The following is a 25,233-nucleotide window of genomic DNA, read 5'->3' as shown; positions in this document are numbered from 1 at the left end:
CAATCCTGACTAAGTCCCTAAATGACGCTCTCACCCCTGCAGCTGCCTTGCTCTTGCCTTTCCTCTGCCCAGGACACCCTTTCGCCTGATCCTACTGGGCAGTCAGCCCTCAGTTGAAGTGGATCCTGCCAGCTCAGCATTCAAAATGCAGTCAGTCACTGACTCCCTCTCACTGGTACCACCTGGTCCAGGCCACCATCATCTCTCTCCTGAATCATCACCATAGCCTCTACAAGCGCCTTGCTTCTGCCGTCTTCCTCTTTGATCTGTTGTCTGCATAGCACCTCAAGGGATCCTGTTAATACACCAGTCAGATCATGTCATCTGCTCAGAACCATCCGCTGGCTTCTCATCTCACTCAAGTTAAAGCCCAAGCCCTAACAGTAGCCTCAAAGGTCCTCCATGGGGCCTTGTCCCTGCCACTCTCCTCCTTACTCCCAGTGCTCCAGGCCCTCGGGTCTCTTGATGCTCTTCAACAGTGCCAGGCCTCTGCACACCATAGCCTTTGCATTTGCTGTTCCACCTGGAATGCTCTTCCCCCAGATAACCAGCTGGCTTTCCCTCTCCCTCCTTCAGGTCTTGGCTCAGATGTCAGCTTCTCAGCGAGGCCTTCCCTGACCACCTTTCTGCAATGTCCATACCCCCACTTCCAGTGCAGAATACTCCCCATCCTCCTTCTGCATTTATCACCACCTCACTTACCATAGGGTTTACTTATTTACCTTGGGTATTGTCTGTTTCCCTCTGACTGGAATGTAAGCTCCATGAGGGTAGGGGTTTTCTTTTGTTTTATTTGCCGACGAATCCCTAGCACCTAGAAAAGTGCCTGACACATAATAGGCACTCAGTAAACATTTGCTGAATGAATGAATGTTTCAACACAAATGTTGCCTCCTGTGTGAAGCCTCCCCTAAGTCCCATCTGCTCTCACTGTGCCTCGACACCTCGGTTATAACAATTCTGGGGAGCCACTGCGTGTGAGAAACACTTGGGCAGGGATGAAATCAAGCTTTTCATGATGTAGTGCTGGTCCTGGCCCAGTGTCTGACACACAGTAGGTGCTCACTTAATGAGTGTGGGAGGGAAACATTCATGAGTACCTACTGAGTGAAACGCCTTCATTTCTGTGCTCATACATACCAAGGAGCTGGCATTTAGAAATGGGCTAATTCTCTTGAAATAGACCGTGACCCTGTAGAACGACATTCGTAAGAATAGTTCAGGGCCCCTGAATAAACTCACTTTTATCTCCATCCCACACTGCTTCTGTTTATCCAACTGTCAGCTCCATCTCTCCACTGGGACATCCCCTGCACACACTCAGCCCTGGTGTCCAAAACTGAACCCTGGTTGCCTTCCACACCACAAGGTGCCCCCCTCCTGGGTTCCCTGCTGCAGGAAGCGGCAGCTTTCATCCATCCAGATGCTCGTAGCTGAAGCCTGGAATCCATCCCTCCAGACCACTAGTCCTGTAGATTCTACTTCCTAACTATCTCTCAAGCAGGTCCTCCCCCCACCCTCCCAGGGCCTTAGCTCAGATCACATCTGGCCTCACCTTGACTTTGGTGACTCTGCACTCTCAAGGGCATCCTGCCCGCTCCCCCAGCTCAGACCTCGTCTATGCCACAGCCACAGTGGTCTTTCTAAGAGGCAAATTTAATCCTGTTTCCTCACTGCCTTTGATCCTCAAGATGAAGTGGAAAGAAAAGGAGAACTTGGCATCGGTTGGGCATCTAACACATGCTAGTCTCTGGCTAATGCTCGGTACTGTCACATTAATTATGCCATTCAGTTGTCATAAGAAACCATTCTACAGAGAAGCAGAATGAAGCTTAGAGAAATAAATCACCCAAGGTCCCATGGTTGGCAAACTGTGGAACCTGATTTCAAATCTACACCTTCCTGATCCTAAAATCCATTTTCTTTCCAATATGGTCCGCTGCTTCCAATCTTTTTTGGGCCCAGCACTCTCTGTCATGAGGCTCCTTCTACATTTCCAATACCATCGCCCATCATTCCTCTCTGTTCACTCTGTGTTAGGCCATCTAGAACTACTTATCTTAGATATGCCTTGTGCTTTTGGGCTTCCATGCTTATGACCTTTGGTTCTCTTTTCTCATAAATGCCTTTCCAGTTCTTCTCTAATGATCTCCTAGTCATCCTTCAAAACCCAGCTCTAATGACACCTCCTCCATCAAGCTTTCCCAAATTGACTCACCCAAGCAAAGTTAACGTACTGCTTTATCTCTGTCCTCAAAGTGTGAATTGTACTCCTGGGAGACAAGAATGTGTTGGTTAAGAGCATAGGCCCTGAAATCAGACTGTTGGGCTTAAAAATCCCAGCTCCTTTAATCACTATAAGCTGTGCCTTTGGCAAATAACTGAAACTCTTTGTGCCTTGGTTTCTTTACCTGTAAAACGGGAATAATACTTCGCAGGGTCATGAAATATGTAGAGTAGTTAGAATAGCACCTGGCACAGTGGAAGTGCTTAATAAGCAGTAGCTTTGATTGTTGTTACTCTACTGCCTCTGATACACATTTGAACCCTGATATTGCATTTTTCCTTTCTTTACAACTTAGTCCACATCTCTAATACAGCATATGCTAAGTGGATTACGATCACTTACTTGCATACAAGCTCCAGGAGGGCAGGCTTAGGAAATTTGGATAACTTCCACTAAGTCACCCAGCTGGAAGCCATAGAGGAGGGATTCACACTGAGTCTGCAATAATTGAAAAGCCAGTGCTCTTAACTATTTTATGTCAGAGCATGTTCCTTGGATCATTGTTTCTGAATATCAAGTCTCAGCTGGGATTTAGGCTGGAGCAGTGACACTCCACCAGGATGTGCTGCAGGGATGAGTAAGACGTGGTCCCAGCCCTTGGGGATTCCCAGCAAGTTCAGAACCTGGAGTGGCAGACAGACATGTGACAGGTCATTCAAACAGTGCCAAGTACCGTGTCTGAAGTTTGGACACTTTGCTCCAGGAGCACAGAGGAGAGAGCCGTTACTAAAAGCTTGGGGAAATGAGGCTTTACCGAGAGGTGGCTTTGGAGTTGGGTCTCAAGGCATCAGAAGACTTGGTCTGGACAAGGGGTATCCCAGGCAGAGGGAGCGATGTGAGCAAAGCCCGGGAGGTCTGACCACACACAGCACTAGAACAGAGCTGGCCTGGGCCCAAGGGGCAGGAGGGAAGATTGCAGAGGTCCGGCCAATCTATGACGGGCCTGGAATGCCCTTTGAGTTTTGCCCAAGGGAGCTGTGCTGAGTTTTTGTTTTGTTCCCTCACATCTGAGGTGTACCGAGATCTGGTGGGAAAAAACATCCTGGTCACCACAGTCGTGACCGTGCAAATAACTGTGACAACTGATTTCTCCTTCCTTCCTGGTCATTGCAGAACAGTGTGGTGTAGTAGTTAAAAACGTGCTCCAAAGGGCACAGTTCACCCAACTCGTTAGCCTCGCTTGTTGGCTGTGTGACCTCAGGCAGGTTACATCACCTCCCCGTGCCTTGGTTTCCTCATCTGTTCATTGAGAACAGTAATAACTAAAATTCTCACAACAGGGTCTGGCACGTCATAAGAGCTTTGGAAGTGCTTAGTATCATCGTTATGAGGCCATTTCGGACTAGGGTCTTGGGGCACCCCCTCTGCACGTCGTGTCCCAGGACCCTCCCTGCCTCTCGTGGGTGAAGTGCAGGGTGAGTACCAGGGCCTGGGAACCTGACCGCCTCCCAGTGAGCCTCCTGTCTGTGTCCACAGCGGACGACGCATGCGGCGGAACCCTGCGGGGCCAGAACGGCATCATCTCCAGCCCGCACTTCCCCTCGGAGTACCACAACAGCGCCGACTGCACCTGGACCATCCTGGCCGAGCTGGGGGACACCATCGCCCTGGTCTTTATTGACTTCCAGCTGGAGGACGGTTACGACTTTCTGGAAGTCACGGGGACTGAAGGCTCCTCCCTCTGGTAAGCGTGCCTTTCCGCCCCCTCCCCTGTGCCCTGCAACTGTGGCTTACTGGGCTGGGGTCCCCTCAGCGCCTGGACCTGCAGCTGAAGGCCCCTTTGCCACTTCCTCCACCCACTGCTGGAGAGCCTTCCTCTCATCATAATGAGAAGTCACTACACATTTTTAGAGCTGGGGTAAATTCTTGCAGTGATTTTGGTATCTGATTTGAAGCATGTCCTTGCTGAAGAATTACAGGATGGGCCTTGGTCGAGTAACTTGCAGTAAGACTAACAGCGTTCTGGTCTCAGGACATGGACAGGGTCTCAGTGAAATGATTTGAAATACTGTTCCATTTCTGGAAGCATCCAACAAAGGGAATAGAACCCTGAGTGGCAGTTGCTTTTCCCATCCCCAGGGCTGTGAGATGGGACAGGCATTGTGTCTCGATTTCTGCGGGAAGGACTAGCCTGCTCCCTATCATTCTGGCTTTCCCACAAAGCGGGGCTTTTGTGAGGCGTACTCCGCTGCCATGGAGACCCGGTGTTGGCAGGTTCGGGAAGAGAGGGATGATGAGGGCTCACCTGCCTTAGTTGCTTGTGGTCTCCCAGAGACGTGCCCAAACTGAGGTCGGCTTTGGGAGTGTTTAGCTTCCTGTTTGGGTGACAAGCTGTGAGAGTGGTGGTGTGGCGTTCAGAATGTGTTCTCGTATTCTCCTGGTGGCTCTGTTATCAGGACAAGGGCACCACTGGGACCTGGGTCAGCACATCGGGAGCCAAGAGAAGGATGCACTTAGGTGTGCTTCTTTGTAGCCTTCGTTGCTGCGCGGTGCTGGGGAAAGCAGGGCTTGGTGCCTGGGACGGAGGCAGAGGAGGTGTCACCGAGGGCTCTGAGAGAAGCAGAAAGTGGTAGCTGCGAAAGTCAGGGGCAGATAGCGCCTCGGAAAGGCAGACACGGTGGTCAGCGGGCTGGGGGCGCAGGCGGAGAAGGGGAGGAAGGGTGGGAGAGGAAGAAAACAGGTGTCGGCGGATATTGAGCACCTCTTTTGTACCAGGTTTCATGCTATGTTGTAGAAACGCCAGTGGAGAAGGACATGGTCCTCTGAGGGAGAGAAAATCAGACAAACCCACAATAGGAGCCAAGTATGACTCTCTGAGAGGGATAAAGTGGTAACAGACTCCTGCCAAATATGGACTTAGAGCTTTGGGAACCGGGAAACTCACATTTCCTGGTGTAGTGGAAGGCACACTGACCTGGGAGTCAGAAGACCTTGGTGTCATCAGCTCGTCGCGTGAACTTGGCCACGTCAGGTCATCTGCTACCCTGGATGGGGTGTTGAGAGGGACATCAGAGGGCCGATGACTAATTGCTGTGTGGAGGCTGGTCCAGGGCCAGTGGCTAGCACCAGATGGTGCTCAGAGTTGGGGTGGAACTCTGGATGACTCTTCACTGAACTGCACTCCCAGGGACCTGCCCAGCCTGAAGACCTTCTGTCCCCCTGCCTCTTTTTGTAAAATACCTATTTCTCTGATCATAAGTGTAATACATATGCTCCTTATAGAAAACACAGAAAATATTAAAAGGTATAAGGAAATGAATAACAAGTATTAACATTTTGATGTATTCCCCTTTGGCCTTTTTGCTTTGCCTAGATCGAGCTAGCTGGCCATTTATATATATTTTAATATTACAAAATTAGGAACTTAAAATATATCAGTAGTTATGTACTTTTAACTTAACATTATATCATGAAAATTTTTTTCCTGTGTCATTACAGATGTCTCCAAAGTATAATAGGTATGACAATAGTATTTATTTTGTAAATAAACAGTATTTATTGAGCTGTTGTTATCAATATTTGGCAGGCTAATTCTAAGCTCTTACAGCTATAATTTCATTTCGTCTTCTTTGAAGTAGGTGGCATAATTTTCCTCCTTTTACAGATGAGGAAAACGAGGCCCAGAGAGGTTATGTCACTTGCTTGAAGTCACACAGGTAGTAAGGAGCAGAGCTGAGATTCAAGCCCAGGTTAGTTGGACTTGAAAGCCCATCTTCTTAGCCAGTCAGCACAGTAGTCATGCTACGTTTGTGAAGGACTGTCGGCTGTGTGGCATTCCCTCCTGAGACTGACACAATTTACTCAACCAGATCTCTTGATAGATTGTTTCCAAGTTTTCACCTCTATAAACAGATACCAAGATGAATATCCTTGCCGGTTCCCTCTCTTGCAGCCCCAAGGCCTCTTCCACTCACTTGTTTGTCTGCGGGCCAAATGGTCTCCCACAGCTTCTGCCCCCCAGGTGTGGGTCTACACGGTTGTCCAAACTTCTGGAGTGAAGCAAATCTGAAAGATTATTCCTTTTCCTATTAAGTCACTCAGTGGGGAAGGAATTAAGCAGAGGAAATCGTTAAGGGAGTCATTCAGAACTCTTTGCTATAAGATTAAATTATAATTATTTACAGGGTTGATGCATTGCCAGGCAGGATGCATTTGTTGTTCTAATTTATACCTGCATAGCAACTACGGATAAGCAAACTTGGAGGCTCAGGACGTATGTGCAAAGAACCTGCTCCTTCCCCAGCCCCTCTCCTTTATGTATCCCTGGATTCCTGTGAAAATGTGATGCCCCTGGTTTATAAGTATACTGCTTTTACCAGCATACGTTACGATTTTAGGCTGTTCTCTTGAGTTCTGCACCAAGCATAGAAAGACAGCAGATCTTCTTAGAAAAGATGAATTTGAACAACTGGGCATCCCTTTATCTACTGAGAAAACAGAGACACCGTTGAGAGAAAAAAATCCACTGTCTCCCTTATCGGGTAGCAGATTCGTGCTGATTCAGAAGAGGGTGGTGGCATAGACTGTCCCTGACTCAGTTTCCACACTCTCCTCCTACCCCAAGGGGGAGTATAAACAGGAGAGTTTAAATTAGGGGTTCCTGTGGTTTGGATTTCATGGACTAGTAAAATTTCCAAACAATCGGGGAAGTATAGGGTTGATAATTTTTTATTTTGCCAAGTAAGGATATTAGAGAAAAAAAAACCAAAAACCTGCCAACTCCTCAGAACATTAATTTCATAAAACAAAGGACAATTCAAAGCCAAAAATACGGCAGGATATAATCAACTGCACTGACATAATGAAAGACGGGGGTGGGAGGAGTGTACGTAATAGCGGCGTTTGCCCGTAACTATAAAGCCCTGTGATGTATATACATCAGTCAGTGGCTCGCTGCTTCCTGTTGTGCTTGTACATCACTGGCCTCTGGGAATCCGATCGTACACGTTTTGAGCAGGAAAAGGTTGTTACTATGGTGAGCACTGAACCCTGTAACTCTTGACATGCTGAGAGGGTCTCAAGCATCTTAGACTTACTCTTCCTCGAGTTAATTGCCTTTCTGTGTGTGCGATTGACCAGGAGCAAAAGCTGGGTTTGAATTGACTGAGAGTTACAATCCACGTAGTAGATTTGGTGTTACTCCCCCACTACACACACACGTACACACACACACACACACACACAGCCAAAGGACACACACCCCCCAAGTCATCACCATGTACACATCACCATATACACATCACCATATACACATCACACATCGCCATATGCACATCACACATCACCATGTACACATCGCCATGTGCACATCACACATCACCATGTACACATCACCATATACACATCACACATCACCATGTACACATCACCATATACACATCACCATATACACATCACACATCACCATATACACATCGCCATGTGCACATCACACATCACCATGTACACATCGCCATGTGCACATCACACATCACCATGTACACATCACCGTATACACATCACACATCACCATGTACACATCACCATATACACATCACACATCACCATGTACACATCACCAGGTCAAACCCCCGGACACGTACATGCTTCTAGTTCTAGTTCACCGAACTCCATTTAGGGTCCAGATTTCCTCTCGCTGATCTTTCTCGGGGGTAAGTAGTGGTCTTTGTTCTGCTCTGACCCAGTCTTGGCAATAACCTTCAGGGAGCCCCATTCCTTCCCCTCCAGTTCTAAGTAAATACTCTCACCGCTGCTCCAGTTCCCCATGAGGTCCCTGGATTTTCAGAGGGCTGGGGCTGGGGGCTGCAGAAGACTCTTAAAACCCGGGGTTCTGGGTCCCTGGAGGGAATCAGGATCGTGTTATCATAACGAGGAGAAATAATTGCCAGCCCATTACAGAGCCGGCCTCTCCATCAAGGAGAAAATCAGTGAGTTAAAGTCTACCCAGAATCTGTCCCCTTCTCCCTCTGCCTCACGCTGGACTCTCTCCATTGGAGTCTCACCAGACACTTCCTCTGGGCTACAAGGAAGGAGAGGAAGCCAGACACTCCTCCAAGAACAGGGGTGAGGTCTGTGCAGCGTCTCCAGGATTAGGTGTCAAGCCTGCACCTTGGCATCTAACTGGGGAGATAGCAAGCTCGGGAGTCAGGTGGACTTGGGCTCAAAACCCAGATCCACTTCTTAACAGTTGTGTGATCTCAGGATATTTACTAACCTCTCTGAACCTCAGTTTCCACATCTGAAAAATGGGGCTCATTTTACCAACCTGCAAAGCACATGGAAAGGGATAAACATGCAAACTGCTGCCTGGTTTATAGTAGGAATAATAGTCCTGGGATGGGCACAAGAGGCAGGGGCTCACTCTTTGAGGGGAAAAGGGTAAGATGAGGCATCTCCAGCCACTCGGAGCCTCCCATGAGGCCATCTCCCAGCCTGCCAGCCCAGTGGCATCTTACCAGGCAGAAAGGCACACACACAGGCTGGTCACTCTGCCTGATCCAGCTCCCAGGGGAATTGCCTGGAAACCAGGTAAGGTAGACTGGCAGAGAGCCCCTGGGTCAGACTAGAGGATGCCCTTGCAAAGGTCATAAGGTGGAGGGTGATTTTGCTGAAACCGTCTTCCCAGAGCTGCACTTTCTGAGCACATTACGGGCAGCGTCTCCTCCTCTCTGCCTGGACCCAGCCCCAGGCTGGCCAATTAGCTGCTTTTTAGAAAAGCAGAGGAAGGTTCAACTCATTCAGCTACCAGTGGCTACTCTGTGCAGGACTGGGAGCAGGGGCACTCGCCCGGAGCCAGGCACAGCCCCTGCCCTCAGGGGCCTGCAGATTTGGAGAGCAGGGGCAGAGAGTATGGAAAAGATATCCAGGAGAGCACTGCAGAGAGAGGGGAGGAACATCTCTGCCTGGGACCCGCTCGCTGTCTCTGATTGATGAGGATGCAGAGTTTGTAGGGCCTTCCTCCCTCCTTTGCTCCTTCTCTTCCGCTGTCCGCCCCCACCCCCTTGGCAATTTCCTCCTATAGCAGGGAGGGCAGGCAGGGCATGCCCTGCACTCAGAATTGAAGCCACCTTTTTCCTGGGGGCCAGCAGAAGTGCCAGCCACCGGCGTGTGTTTGTTGGGGTGTGTATGGCTCCTTCCCACATCTGGGATTTCTGTGTAGACCCCAGGACCACTCTCCCATCTTCTGTGGGTCAGTCTCTGCTGTGATTCCCAGCCTCTCTTCCTTGCTTCCTTCAATATACTTCAATTTTCGTTCTTTGTTTCACTCCAGTCATTTGGGATCTGCTGCCCATTCTCTATGTGCCCACACCCCCAAGCCTAGCCCCCCCCCCGCAGACCTCTATGTGACAAACTTGCCTCCACCAAACATGTAAAGTAGGAAAAGGAAGGAGAACACACTGCAGGGCTTCAGAGGAGGACACTATCCTGGGGCGGGAGACCAGGGCCTCCAGGCGGGGCCTGCAGTTGAGTTGGGCCTTGAAGGGTGGGTACCATTTTGATATGGGAGATGGAGATGAGGGGGCGGGTGGGCAACATTCTAGGACTGCTGCCTGGGCCTCCTGGCCAATGTAAGAGCTCCCTTCCCTGATCTAGGAAGTGGTCCCAGGGATTCTCTGGTGAAGATTTTCTCCACCGTGCACCCACCCTGGGCCTCTGACATCTACCTGTGAGCCTTGGTGGCCCCTTCCACCTGGAGAAGAATAGAAGAAAGTCGACTCCACTGTCTGGAGTTCCCAGGTCCTGTCCCCAGGGCCACCCAGTAGACTTCAGCTGTTTTTTGAAAAGAAAACTTTCCTGGAAAGCAGGTTCAACCTACTCTCTGAATTCAACTTTGAGGGTTTTTCTTCACCTTGTTTCCCTTCATTTGTTTGCTTTTGTTTTTATAGGTGGGGATACAAAAACTCCCATCTACTTTATAGACATTCAGTTTGAAAATTTTGCTAGTAACATTTTATCCTCTTGGAAGACCGAGTTTTAATTGTTAAGCATTTTACACATGGAATTTGAGCCAGCTAGAACCATTTGATCTCAATGACTTTTAACTAGATATTTCATTCAGGAGTCATTAGATTCAGATATAATTAGAATGAGAACAGCATACCAATGGGGATTTGTTAATAATAACTATTCACTTATTTATTCATTCACATATACTTTGTCAAACCATTGATTTAGATCATTTTTGTTCTTTGTTACTTTTCCCCTATTTATTTTTGGTAATCATTTACTGCCAGCCTTCTATGAACTAGGCTCTGCTAGGTGCTAGGGAGACAAAGACACAGTCCCATCCCCAAGGAGTTATTTATTTACTCCACAAATGTTTATGTAATAGCCATGCACTTTACAGGACCCTGGAGCTCACAGTCAGAGCGAAGAGGCAGCATATAATTAAGTGTTTTACAATCTTATGTGTTAGGTACTTTTCTAAGAGGTATACAGAAGTTCCCATAGGGGCTAAAAAAAGAAATGTAGTAGCTAGAATTCTTTTGGTTCAAGACGTAGAAACCCACCTCCAGCTGACTCAAGCTAGAAAGGGAATATGTTGTCTTCTGTAACTGAAAAGTCCAGGGACTGGCTACAAGCACTGCTGCATCAGTGTACAGATATCCACAACTGCAGATGTCCACAGTTGCTTCTCCCCCTCCCACAGCTTTGTTCTCCCGGGCATTGGCTTCAGTCTCAGGCAAGCTTTACCCATGAAGTAGCAGAGGTGACTGCCATTAGTTTCCTCCATCCTCCTGGTTTAGCAATCCTAGCAGAAAGGAAGTGTGTCTTTCCTAATGGTTCCACAAAAGCCCTCAGATGATTCTTGATTGGCCCAGATTGGATCATGTGCTCCTCCACTCTCAATATCAGTATAGCTAGAGAATGTTCTCACTGACCACTCCCAGGTCACATGACTATCTGTCCTGCCCACACCTCTGACTGGGAGTGGAGAAGAGGTGGGTCACCAAAGGAATACAGGGTCACTGGGAAGACGGAAACAAAGGACGTCCTCTAAAAAAAGGTCTCAGTCTTCCGTCACGATGGAGGGGCTGCTGGGAGGACTCAGATAAATGAGTCCCAGAGGGGATGACTTTTGAGTTGAACTGAGGGGTGAGTAAAAGCTTGCCACCGGCATGGAGTAGGAAAGCCTTGGTGTGTTTGGAGCTTTGCAAGTGGGGGGTACAGTGTGCAAGAAAGCAAGGGCAGGATATGAGGCCTGAGATGAGCACAGGAAGAGCATGGGTCATGAAGAACCTTGTCCCCATGCTCATAAGCTGGGAGAGGATTCCATAGACTGCAGAAAGCTATTGAAGTATTTTAAGCAGAGAAGTAACATAATCACACTGAATCTTAATTGGGTTCAACTAGAAGCCTCAGAAACCAGCTATAAAACTCCGTGACCCCTCAGGCAAGAGATCATCCAGCCTTGAATTATGGCAGTTGTAAAGGGATGGAGCAGAGGAGATGACATCAGAAAACATCTCAGATATAGAATCAACTGCTTTGGGGGCTTCATTGGAAAGGAGGAATGAAGGCAGGGGAGGAGTCTGGAGTGAATCCCAAGTTTCTGGCTAGATGACTGTGGTAGGGTCATTCACCAGAGGAACACAGTGGAAGGAGCAGTACTGAGGGACGGTGATGCTCGCTGGCTTCCCCAGCATGAAATGGGCACAGGGAGAGAAGTTAAGGCCAGAGCAAGGAAGGAGATACAGGGACCCAGGTGCCCTTGGTTACTGATACACAGTCTTTGGGATAAGACTAGTGGAGATGGTCATGGGACAATCAATAGCTATAGCTGAAAAGTTTGGTATTTAAATAAATACTCTGGCAGGGCCTTGAGAAGTCATCTTCAGGATCAGCACCAGCATCATCTTCATCAAGAGTGTCTCCTTCAACATCTCGGTCAGCCTTACCATCTCCATCTTTACTGCCATCAGTTTTCCATCATAATTCATTCAAACAAACTACTTAAGCCCTTCTATTGTCTGACATTGAGCTTGGCACTGGGAATACAATGGTGGAGGAGACAGATAAAGCCCCTGTCTTTGTGGGACTTCTGGTCTACTTGGGGGAAACTGACATTAATAAAAGAATCACAAAATAAATGTAAAATACACTTGTGATAAGCACCATGAAGGAAATGAACAGGATGGGGAATAATAGCAATGGAGACCTTATTAAGATAAAGGGGTCAGGGGAGGCCTCTCTGAGGGGGTAGGATCTAAGATTAAGACCTGACTACTGAGAAGGAGACACCGTGGGGGGAACTCAGGATCAACATTTCAGGCAGAGGGAATTGCACATGTAAAGGCCCATCGTCACAATGCCCTATTTTCCTTTGAACTTCACACAGGGAAGTGGCGTAGGCCTATGCCTGTCCTCTGGGGTTTCAGACTGTTTGAATGCCAGGAGCAAGGCAGGGTCAAGGTCTCGGGCTGGCAGAGTTGCTCAGGAAGCAGCTGAGCTGGCAAGGGGATGGGCCTATGCCAGCCAAGACTCAGAACCTCCTGCCTTCCTGTGGGTCTGTGACACCCTTGCTTCCCTCTCCTTTCCTGCCACATCATAATGCTTTAAGCCAGCCCAAGAAGCTGTTCTCTTCTCATGGAGCCCATGAAATTACATCTGTTGTCTCCATCAGGAGCCAGGCCATAAATAACCAGCCCTTTAAAATCTCATCTCCCGTATCAGAGATGGAAGTAGCATTACTGGCTCCGCAGCCGAGCAGTGGGAAAGGATTAGTGCCCCAGCATGCTGCTGGCAGAACAGGCCTGGAGAGCTGGGGAGCGAGGCTGGGGCTCCTGCACATGCCACAGGGTATCAACGTGACTTCCTTGTTTGCATCACTGAGAACTTGTTCTCAGGAAGAGAACACAAGCCGCAGCTGGAAGGGGCAGGAAGTGAGCCAGGGTTGTTCGCTGTCGGCACAGTGTCTCCTCTAGAGCTGGCGATTTGGCCAAGTTCTGTGTGTGGGAAGCTGAGGTCGGGCAGCTGGCCTGTACCCCGTGGGTCTGACTGCATGCAACAGGTTGGTAATAAGTACGGCGTCGGCGTGGCGGCCCGTGCCAGGACCATGAAGGGCACCAGACAGCAAGATGCTCTTGCCACCCTCTCTTGAGGAGCTGCCAGATGCCTGATGGTGCCGCTAAGTCAGATGGAAGGAGCTATCCCCTTCCAGGGGCCCATCATTCTGGCATGATCTGCCTTCCAGAATGATGTTAGTTCGTTCACAATGTTCAAGGCCCCAGTCCTGATCTCCTTCTTCGCACTTGGCCACAAATGTTTGTTCTACTCACTTTTGACATCACCTAGCCCATGTTTCACGCTGGCTTTTGCCTGTCCCTTGCTCTTACAATCTCTTCTGGCTTCCTAAGACTGCCTTACCTCCCTGGTTGTAACCCTGAGCTTATATTTCTTTTAATCCCAGCTTCTCCTCATCCAGTGGCTGGTGTGTAACACCCACAGCCTCACCAGGGAAGCAATATTCACAGAGAAAACTAGCATTTGACAATCTGATGAAATGGCAGATGGTCACTGTTGAGCTCAACAGATTCCATCATTTGGGAAAGGAGAGGGCAGGCTTGGTTTGAAATTAACAGTGAGGCTTCAAGGAATAGTAGAACTCCAGTGTCCCTGAGAACTTCTCATCTGTGTTCTTGGAAGAGTGGTCTATCTTGGCTGCCTCTAATTCTTCTGTCGCCAATAATTCCCACCTACTTCACCATGCCTTCTACCCCCAGCCTTGCCCTGAAGCCATTCCTATTAAGATCATCATGAGAGAAACAACCCCCGCTCCAAACACTACCACTTCCAATGCCAAAGCCAAAAGGTCGTCTTTAGGTCTCATCTTACTGGATACTTCTACATTCCTTTACGTTGTTGGTTATTTCTCCCTTTGGAACTTTCCTTTCTCTTTTTTTTCTTTCTCAAGCTACTGTCTGTGATTCTTCTTGACCTCTCTGACCATTCCTTCTCTGTCTTCTTTGATGACTCCAAGATTCTGCTCTTGCCTTACTGCTCTGTCCATTCCACACATTCTTCCTGGGTAAACTTATCTGCTCCTGTGGCTTCAGATAAACCACCTGTCTCTCTACAACTCTCAAATCTGGCTCCCTAGCCTGGCCTCCCCACTGAGCGTCAGACTGTGGAGCCAACTCTTGTTGGACAGCCCCACCTTGAGGTCCCCCCAGTGTCTCCAACTCAACAGGTCCCAACTTCACTCATAATCGACAACTAAAATGGTCAGAGTTTGTTTCCTTTCTTAGTTTATGGCACCACCCTCTACCAAGTCATCCAAAACTCTGGGAATCATCCCTGTTTAATCCCTCTCTCTCACCAGCCACATTCAATTAATTGCTAAATTCTCCCAATGTACCTCCTATAGCATATTTTGCAGTCTTTACTACCACTCCCCCAGTTCAGCCTATCATCTTGTCTTCTTTGTGGGTTGTTATAGCCTCCTTGCTGATTGCTCAGCTTCTCGGTACTAATTCACCTTCCCCGCTGCTACCAGAATGGTTTAATTAAAATGCAGATCTGACATGCTAAGCCCCAGGCAAAAGCTTTCAATCATCTTCCATTGTCTACAGAATAAAATTCCAGCCCTTGATAGGCCCTTCTTGATCCAGCCCTTGCCTCCCACCCCAGCCTTGTCTCTTGCCACTTCCTTCTTTGAACTTCATTAACCCTAACACTCATTGGTATAACACCGCAAAGTTTTATTTCTCGCTCATGCTACACATTTATCACGGGAGTGGCTCTAATCCACATAGTCATGCAGGGGCGGGGGGTGGGGGGGTGGGGGGGCTGGTATCCAGGCTCTAGGATCTTATAGCTCCACCATCAAAGAGAGTAGAGAATCTAGCATGGGCTTTTCACTGCCCCAGCCCGGATATGACGCATACCACTCCCACTCACGTTTCATTGGCCAAAAGTAGTCACATGGTCCAGCCTAGCCATAAGGGAGTCTGGAAACATGATAGCAGATGAAATGGTTGGTGAGCCAATATCTCTGCCACACCTCACATTTCAGTAGACAAACGCCCTGGCTCCTGTCAAAGAACAGCCCCTCCCTTTATGCTCCAGCTCTCATCTTCTCCAAGGATTCCCTGCTAGAGACATCTCCTCTTTCTTGCACTCATCATTTTTCTCTTCCCTCTTAAACATTGCTTAATGTCAAAGAACATAGAGACATGTTCTAATATCTACCATCTGGAGTCAAAACAAAAACAGCACGCACCAAACTCCCCCATTGCTCAGCCCCATTCAGCTACAGCCTTGGGAAGATTGCTGGTGACCAGGGTCACTCCTCCATCTTCATCTGACTTGGCTTCTTGGGAACATAACACTGGCCATCTGTCCTTAAACTAGTTCTTTCTCCTAGCTGACTTAAACCACGTAGCTAGCTGTCTATGGCCATTCCTTCTCTGTCTTGTTTGCTGTCTCCTCCACTGTTCAAGCTCTGTCCACCCTTTACATGTGGACTGCCCAGGGGGCCCTGGGACCCTCCTCTTCTCCATTTACCCTCCCTCCCAAGTAATCTCAATGAATCACAGGTTGGCTTTCAAAATCATCTATATGCCAATGGCTCTCAATTTCAATGTCCAGCCCTAAGGGACCTTTTGGGCTCCATATATATGGACAGGAATCTCAAAATCTTAACAGGATCTCAAAATGAACACTTCGAAGCAGACTTTTTTTTTTAAATTGTGATAAAATAAGCGTAATGTAAAACTGACCATTTTAATCATGTTTAAGTGTACAATTCAGTGTCATTAAGTACATTCACATTGTTGTGCAACCAACACCACTATCCATCTATAGAATTTTTTTCGCCTTCCCAAAGCAAAACTCAGTACTCATTAAACAATAACTCCCCGTCCACTCCCATCCTCTGGTAACCACCATTCTACTTTCTATCTCTATGAATTTGACTACAAGTCATACAATACTTGTTCTTTTTGTGGTAGCATAATGTTTTCAAGGTTCATCCATATTATAGCATGTATCAGAATTTCATTCCCTTTTAAGGCTGAATAATATTCCACGGTCTGTATATACCACATTTTGTTTATTCATTCATCTGTCTGTGGACATAGGACATGCCCTTCTCCCCCTAATCTCTCCTCTCCCAGCCCTCTCCACCTCTGTCTACTCCCCAGAAGAAGCTGCTCTGCCCATTCTATGCCGCCAGCATCTGGCTGCTCAAGGGCCTTGTCTCCCAGCTTCTACCCCTGCTGTAGTCCATTCTCCATACAGCAACTGGAGTGACTGACATTTACACATCACATCATGTCTCCCCTGTTTAAGGCTTTCCAATGCCTTCCCATCACGCTTAGAATAAAATCCTACAAGACTATGGGGTTACTGCCCACCTCTTTGACTTCCATCCTATCACCCACACCCACTCACTGCGCCCCAGCTCCACTTGCCTCCCTCCTGTCCCGTGGATGGGCTAAGCAGATTCCCTCCTGGGGCCTGCACTAGCTGTTCCCAGGGTTTAAGATCCTCTTCCTTCATAGTTAAAAAACAAACAAACGACAACAACAACAACAACAAAAAAAAACCCACAAGAAAAAACGAAAAAGACCTGGCTGTTTTGAAATGCAGAGTTCCATTTAAATTCCCCTTCCTTAAAAAGGCTTACCCTGTCCATGCAACCTAAAGGAATCCCTCACTATCACAACATCTTGTTTTATTTTAGGTATTTGTCAATCCCTGATGTTTTCTGGCTTACTTATGGATTTGTCTTTTTTCTGTTCCCTCCCTTCTCCCACCACTGCCTGCAGAACCCTGAAAAGCTGCAAAGGCAGGGCTTGGCACTTAGTCGGTGTCCAAGACTGGCTTGTTGGGAGGAGAAACTTGCTTCCGCCTCACCAGTAACAGTGTCCTGGGGCTAATTGCAAAGGTTAACACGGAGCCTCTCCACCAAGTATTTTAAGTAATAACCTTCCTGGGGGACATTTGCAAATTAGCCCTGACTCTTGCTGATTACTCATCCTAAACTCAGTCTGATTAATAATTAATCAGCAAACTGCTTGGCCAGAGCAGGCTGATCAGTGCTAGAAAGGATCTTAAATTATGCAAGTCACTTGGCCAGTCTTAAAAAAAATAAAAAGCTCAGCAGTCGGCAGAACGGGAGAGGTTTGATTGCAACTGTGAGTGAGGTTAAGTTTTCTCAGTTGTTGTTTTCCCTTTTTGTCTTTTTTTTTTTTTCCTTTTGACTAAGAAATCAATTAGGCTCGAACTTGCCACCTCAGAGACTGTGTAGCACAGAAATAGAAATGTGTTAAATATCACTCTTTTTTGTTCCTTCCCTTCAAAAGAGTTTGGGTCTGGGAGACAGAGGTTAAAATTAGCCAGTTTGTTAAGCAGATGCCTGTCTGGCACCTGATGTCAATTTCTGCAGCCACGTCAGTTTCAGCTATCCCTTCACTTCCTCTGAGGGGCAGCACACAGGGCCTGGCAGGAAGGAGGAGAGAGGGTTGATGAGGGCTACTCACTCCGCCTGCCCCTCTGTTGGGGCAGAATCAATCTGCCGGCAACCTGTCGCACCAGGAGTCCTTGTAGTGCTCTTTGCCTGCTGCCTACAAACCCCAGGGGGACAGGAAAAAAGGCAATCAGGGTGATGAATAGGTTCCCCACTGCAGGAGTGAACCCGGTGACCGCCGGGGACCCCTTTTACCCTCAGTCTGCAGCCTCCATCCTCCAAGGCTGGTCCTGCATGTCTTGCATGTGGTTTCATCTTTCTCCTCCAGATTCCTCTTCTGGTCACTGGTGCTATGGCCGAGGGGGAGATTCAGAGAAAGCAGAGCGATCCGTTGACGTTGCTCTCTGGGCCAGAGGAAAGCCAGGGGTATAGGATTTAGAGCAGTTAGTGCAACCCCGATGCCCGTTAGAACCAACACCCAGATCAACTAAGTCAGAATGCCCAGGGCTGGGAGCTGGGCATCAGTATTTGTAAAGCTCCCATGGGATCCCCATGTGCACTAAAGTGGGTGACCACAAACGGGTGGAGGGTAGGAAGCTTTGGGGAAAGAGATTATGAAGGACGTCAAAGAATGAAGTAGGACATGGGCTGATCAGGAGTTGACTGTCTTCCCCAGAAATAGAGGGACATCTGTCTGTCTTGTGATGGGCAAGGTAAGGGGAGAAGAGGTGGCCAGACACAGCAGCTTCCAGGAGCCCCAAAGCTCTCAGTTCTACCCCCGATTAAAACAAAAATACCCTCTAGAACGCACCCCTTGTTTCCCAAATTGTGATGCACCAACCAACTCCCTGAATCAAAAAACTTGCCTAGAAGGCATTTGGGAATGCAGATTCCTAAATCCTACCCCAGACTACTAACTCCAAAATTTCTGAGGATTGGACCCAAATTCAGTGTTTGTAACTATTCTCTCAGGTGTTCTGAAGTAGATGAAAGTTTGAGGGCCACACTGGGCCTAAACAGAACTCTTGCCACGGCAATAATAGGGTGGGGGTGGATTTTTGCCCATTAAGAAATGCTCCATCTTCTTATGAATGTCTCCATTATCGAATTTCTTGGCATGGAAATTCCCAGCTATATATATACACACACCCGGGAATTTCCGTATATATATATATATATATTTTTTTATAAATTTATTTATTTTATTTATTTATTTTTGGCTGCGATGGGTCTTCGTTGCTGCGTGTGGGCTTTCTCTAGTTGCAGCGAGCGGGGCCTACTCTTCTTTGCGGTGCGAGGGCTCCTCATTGCGGTGGCTTCTCTTGTTGTGGAGCACAGGCTCTAGGTGCGCGGGCTCAGTAGTTGTGGTACATGTGCTCGGTAGTTGTGGCTTGTGGGCTCTAGAGCGCAGGTTCAGTAGTTGTGGTGCACGGGCTTAGTTGCTCTGCAGCATGTGGGATCTTCCCGGACCAGGGCTCGAGCCTGTGTCCCCTGCGTCGGCAGGCGGATTCTTAACCACTGCGCCACCAGGGAAGCCCCTCCTGGGTTATGTTTGACTTAAATGTTTGTTATGGTTTATGCACAAGGCCAGGCGAGCACATCTATTACCTAAAACAAAGCACACTGACTCCTAACCGACTTTATGAATTTATTTAACAAATGTTTTTACCTGCCTGCTCTGTGCCAGGTTCTGTGATAAGCCCTGTGGTTACGATGCTGAACTAGAACGTCTCAACTCTCTAGCTTTGAAGTCTAGCCTCATCTTCTTATCTACCTGGTGGAGGCCCACACAAAGACTGTCTCCTTTGTGTGTGAAATCCTGAGATGTGATAGTATCTCTGCCTCCCCTCCCCACCCACCCACCCTGGACTCCTGCTGTACTGGCCCCAGCCACTTCTTCTCTAGCGTCCTTCTCCCAACATGAACTCTTGAAGAGCATGAACTTGCCCCAGCATCCCTGAATCCTCAGTGCTCAGCCAAAGTCCCGGCAACAGGCAGGCATCAAGGTTTGCTGACAGTTTGTTGAATAAATAGAGCCTCTGACATCTTAGAATCTCAGCACCCTCCTCAAAGTTCCATCTCACCCCACCAGAAAGAAAGGCAGGTAGCTCTTTGTCCCACGTACCTGGTCTCAGAGTCCTTTGGCAACGGGACAGATATCACGACAAATCAGCAGGCAAATATCTCTTGATCACCTCAATGAGCCAGTTGGTTCCTGTGCTGAATGCCATCACATATATTGTCTCCTTGAATCTTCATCAGCATCTACAAGTTAGGTACCACATCTTGCAGAAGAAGACACTGAGCCTCAGAGGCTCAGCATACTCTCCCCACACGCTCTCCTCTCCATCTGGGTTCTTCCCTTTCCATTCTCTCTGCACAGCACTCTTGGGATAATTCCTTGCCCTTAGAGCAGGCTCTGGTGCTCTCTATCTGGCCCCTTCGAGTCTCTGATTATCTGCTCCCTCCTGCCTTAATATACCTTCAGGGGTGTAATGATCTTTAAGAGCTACAGGGTGTCAGGCAGTGTACCAAGGGTTTCACATGCATTATCTCATTCAATCCCTATGAAACTCTTGTAAAGAATGTGCCATCATCCCTATTTTTCAGGTGGAAAAACTAAGACTCCAAGAGGTTAAGACACCTGTCAAAAGTCATACAGCTAGTAAGCACCTGAGCCAGGAGTTGGACGCCGCCCACGCCAGACTCTAAATTCTGGTCTACTGCCCGTCTCTTCTGCTCCTTGAGCTCTGATTCATTTTCTGCTCTGATCCCATCATTCAAGTGGCTTTTTGGGTCTCTCTTTTTGAGTCTTGGGTCCTCTCTTTCCTCCCTCTACAGGCCTGTAGGGTCAGTCCTGGGTCCCAGCCAGCAGAGGGCAGCCCCTACCTACTGTGCACTGCTGCCGCCTCCAGGACTGCATCTCCCACTCAGTTCTCCTCATGTCCCAAGATAGTCCCAGTTGCAGCAAGTCCCTGGCTCTTGAGCTAAGCATTGAGTTTTCCCTAGAATTACACTGGAGTCTTGCTCTGTTCCTGTGACAGGCCGTTGAGACTTACAGGCTGCTTCCCATGGAGAAGGTGAGGGTAATGCGACTTCTGCCCAGTGCTTCTCCCCTCTCCCAGTTTTCCCTCCTGCATTCTATACTGCCAGCTCCATGAAGGAGATGTGAAACCTCCTTGGAGGATGTTTGTGGCAGGTCGCCTGGAGAATGCTTGTCCAAAGGGCGTGTGGGCTGCTAACTTCCAAGCTGGGTGCTGAGTACCCCCAGCCCCATGCTGCGTCCCCAGTAGGCTTGACCCTCCTACTTGGATACCTGTTGGATCTGTTGGATACCCTTGGATACCTTCCCCCATGATGCCACAGCTCCAGGTGTCCGTGGCCCAAGTCGGGAGGTAGCAAGGGCTCAGCCTGTTCTACCTCCAGTTCTGGTCCCCAAGCCCAGATCTGCATACCTGGCTGAGAGAGGGACCACGTATCAGGGTCTCTCCTTCAGCATCCCGGGAAAGATCCCCAGGACTCCCTGCTCACCCCTGAACCTCAAGAAAGGCAGAGTTAAGCAAGAGAAAGATCAGGGATTTGGGAGTCAATGTCGGGTTCAGATACCAGCTCTGCTGCCAATAAACCACGTGACCTCAGTTAACTTACCCTCTGGGGGCCTTGCATAGAGTTACAAGAAACATTTGGCCAGAAAGACTGAACAGGCCCAGCTTCCCAGCCTTTAAATCCTGCTTGTGTCCTTCCTCTGACCTTGCATGGCTGAAGTACCTGGAAGGGCCTCCCTCCCTCTCCCCCACTCCTGGAGCCTCCCAGCAGGTGCTCCAAACTGACAGCTGCACTGGCTCCCTTCAGAGATTCCAAGGTGATGTGGGTCTCAGCCTCTGCAGCTGCTTGGTCAGGGCGGCAGCTGCAGGCTGGCCCCCAGCGGGAGGCCACAGCAGGAGGTTGTCATGACCCTCTGGGCCAGGCAGCTCTGAGGTCCCAGGGCCATTTGGCAGGACCCTCAAGGGCACGCAGAGACAGACAGGAATGAACGATACGGCTTTGACTCTCCCTCTGAGCGGGGAGCTCAGCTTTCTGAACTTCAGAGGCCCCAGTTTTATAAGGCAGGTGGCGGGTCCTCCCCACTCCCCCTTCTCCCCCCAGCCTGCTGAGAACCTGCGGCTTGTGCACAGAGACTTTCTAACTTTTCACGTATAAACGCAGCACCACCGACTCCCCTCCAGCAGGAGCCACCCCCTACAGTGATTTTTCTGGAACTGGGAGGGTTTGAAGAAAAGACAAGTGTTCTGGGTAGAGCGTCAACTACGTTCCAGGCATCTACACTCATTATTTCCTTTGCATTTTCAAGTAACGGTGAGAAACTGAGACTGAGCAAGGTCATGTGGCCACGGTCACAGAGCTGGCAAGTCGCAGACTGAAGCCAGGGCCCTTTGCCTTCCAGCCTCTTGGTCTTTGTGCCTCTCTGGATTGGGGTGGGAATTCCAGCCGGGAAGAGACTTCGGGTGTCCTGGAAGGATGCCCCCAGGCCTACAGCCTCAGCTCCCACTCCTTCCCCCTGGTGTGGTCCTTGTCTTTTGAGCTGTGCTTGGTAGGAGCTTTGGGCAGGCTTCCCTGCTCACCAAGGCCTCAACTGCCACGTGCGGCCAGATCCCTAGCGGACGCCCCATGAGCACAGGACAGACCGCCGGCAGCCTTCCCCTGCAGGAGAGCCCTGTCACTGCAGACAAATGGCCCGTGTCATTCAGCCATGTCCTCCCCATTGCTGGTCTGTGGCCTGAGTTGTCCAGATAACTCTTTTCATTTGATGTTGTCTTTACGGCTGCCACAAAGGTCCCCGGGCAATGAAAGCCTAGCCATTGCCCCAACCGAGAGGAGACGCAGGCAGGTCTGCTTCCTGACTTCTGTGTGCTGCCTGTTAGGCTCTCATAATTATCTGAATCTGTCAAGCTCCATCAAGTGACGTTTTTCACATAAAGGCAAATGTCCTCTAGGCCACGCTCTGAGCTGGGGATGGCATCCCGGATGCTGATGTGGCCTCCATCCTTCCACCAGCGATTTCCTTCACAGTTGCCCATCTTCTCCCAACCCTCACCCCACGATGCCCTTCTAAGCCCCCCTAAATCCCCCCAATCCCTCTGCTTGTAATCATCCTCCCCCAGCCCCCCCCCCAGCTCCCCCCTACCCCCCACCCCATGCCAGTGCCTTGGCAAGTAATTGCTTTCACAGGGAAGTTGACAAGTCTCTGGCGACTCCTACCCCGGCTGGGAAAGATTCATTATTCTGTATCTGGAAATAACCAGGCCCATCAGCCCAGGGCTGAGATAACACCAGTGTAAAAGTTCTCTGTTCAGGGGAATTAATTAGGATTCCTTATTAAAGATCCAATTAGGCAAAAGGGCATTTTTATCTGTGATAGTCAGCTGCTCCTATTTTTCTAAAGCCATAACTCCAAGTTTAAAAAAAAAAAAAAAAGGAGAAAACCAGGGGCTGTGTTTTCCTCTAAAACAATTCACTCTTTCAGTGTCAGTTATGTCTTCATCAGGATGTGAAAATAGATTTTCTCATTCAATTTGCAATGCTTTATGTCCTCAGAGTCTAGTAATGACTCCACTAGATCCCTTTAGCAAGAACCACGGCCCCAGATGGGTATTTGGGGAGTGGGACATTTGGTTAGGATGGCTGCAAGAGAAACAGCGTTTTTTAGCAACCCAATTCACGGGCTGGCAGGAAATGCCGGCTCTGCCACATTCTGTCCCTGCGACCTTGGGCCAGGCATTTAACCTCTCTGAGCTTCAGTCTCCTCTCTAAATCTATCTCCCAGGGCCAGGGAGAGGATTAGGAGTAAATTGGTGCAATATAATAAAGTGACTAAGAACCAGCTCTTGACCGGGATGACCTTTCATCACATGTACAAGCCAGGAGTCCTTGGACCAGTTCACCTCTCTGAGCCTTGGTTTCCTCATCTGCAAAATGGGAGAGAAATCCCTCCTCCAAGGCTCTGGGTGGATTAAATGAGAATAGGTGAAGGCACCCTGCCTATGGAGGGCGCTTAATACATGTTTCTCAAACCTGAATCGACCCATTTTGTATTTCCCTCAAAGAAGCCCAGTGAGGATCCCTGGGAAGAGCTTTTCCTGCTCCCCACCCGGAAGAAATGGAGCTCATTTTGTCCTGGGTGGGGCTTGGGTGTTAAGTTCCCCGGCTGGTTCTAAAGTACACTGGGGCTGACACTTCGTGGCTCCCAGAGGAAGCAGTTCAGACAGGAGAGGGGTCACCTCTTGACCTCAGTGGTCGTCCTGCTTTACTCCCAGCCTGGGACCCAATGCCCAAAATCCACCTGCCCATATGATGTGGACACGCTCTGTGAAAACCCCACAGATATTTTATTTGCATTGTTGAAGAGAGCAGCCACAGCCTGTTTCTCCAGGGAAGAGAAGACTAGGAGGAATAACAGAATCTGAGGCTTCCAGAAAGTTCTGTAGAAAGCATGCTGTTGCCCTCCTGCTTCATTCCACGGATAAGGACACTGAGTCCCAGCATCACTCAGCAAGCACATACCAGAGCCAGGGTGGAATCCAGGCTCTCCAAGTCTGATCCAGCCCTATTTCTACCACCTTTGGTATTTCCAGGCTCCCTGCCACTGGACCAGCGTTTGCCAGACTTCACACCATGTTCCTCTCCCGTCTGCCTGTCCTGACTCACTGCTGTGCCCCACCCAGTGCCTCAGTTTACCCCATAGAGGAGCCACTTTATCTTCTGTGTCCTCTTCTCACCTTTCCTTCATATTCTTTTGATCTCAACACCCCCTTTTAAAGTCCCTGCACCCTCTGACCCCACTCCTTCCACCATGACCCCTCTGCCCTCACCTCTTCCTACTCTCTTGTCCACTCCAGTAGCCACACTGGCTTCCTTGCTGTTCCCTAGACACCAGACATGCTCTTCCTATCTCAGGGTCTTTGCACATACTGTCCTTTCCACCTGGAACGCTCTTCCTCCCAGACATCACCTCACTTCCTCACCTCTTTCAGGTGTCACCTCTAAGGTCACATTCTCAGCGAGGACTTCCCGACCACCTATTTAAAAATTACAAGTGCCTCTTTCTATTCTTCAGTGTCTGTTTTTTTCTCAGCTGGATCCCCACACCTAAAAGAGGGCTGGCATTTGTGGGTTCCAGCCCTTGGTTCCATCCCTGGAAGCTCTGATACTTAATAGGCACCATCCTCATTCTCCAGGTGAGGAAACTGAGGCACAGAGAGGTGGCAGGTGGCTTACTCCAGGTCACCGAGGGAGTTAGTGTCACAGGAGTGACTTGCTGGTTGATCTTAAAGCAATTGTAAAGGTAGTTGTGTTCTCAGGGTTATTTGTGTCTGTCTACGTGCTTTGCCCGGGTCCTCAGGGTCTGACTTCACTAAGCGATGCCCTTGAGCCTCACTGAGGCCTCCAAGAGGCAGCCCTGTTCAGGACACACATCCTGGAAACAGACCATCCTGCTGCAGAAATGCGTTGCTAGAAGAGAACACAGCCTGGGCTG

The 25,233-nt window shown here is 49.0% G+C and overlaps 1 protein-coding gene across 2 annotated transcripts in view; it reads left to right on the top strand.

Moving 5' to 3' along the window:
* The window catches only part of CSMD2 (CUB and Sushi multiple domains 2), a 645,193-nt gene that overhangs the window by 234,012 nt on the left and 385,948 nt on the right, over window positions 1-25,233 (top strand). For both annotated transcript variants that reach the window (XM_068537861.1, XM_068537860.1), the window contains exon 5: window positions 3,764-3,971. In XM_068537861.1, the coding sequence (XP_068393962.1) occupies window positions 3,764-3,971 (208 nt within the window). The remainder of the gene's footprint in view (window positions 1-3,763; window positions 3,972-25,233) is intronic.

The sequence above is a fragment of the Eschrichtius robustus genome, chromosome 3, assembly GCF_028021215.1.
Source record: "Eschrichtius robustus isolate mEscRob2 chromosome 3, mEscRob2.pri, whole genome shotgun sequence".
Lineage (NCBI taxonomy): Eukaryota > Metazoa > Chordata > Mammalia > Artiodactyla > Eschrichtiidae > Eschrichtius > Eschrichtius robustus.
The sequence above is the reverse complement of the archived record's forward strand: the minus strand, read 5'-3'. Positions and strand labels throughout refer to the sequence as shown.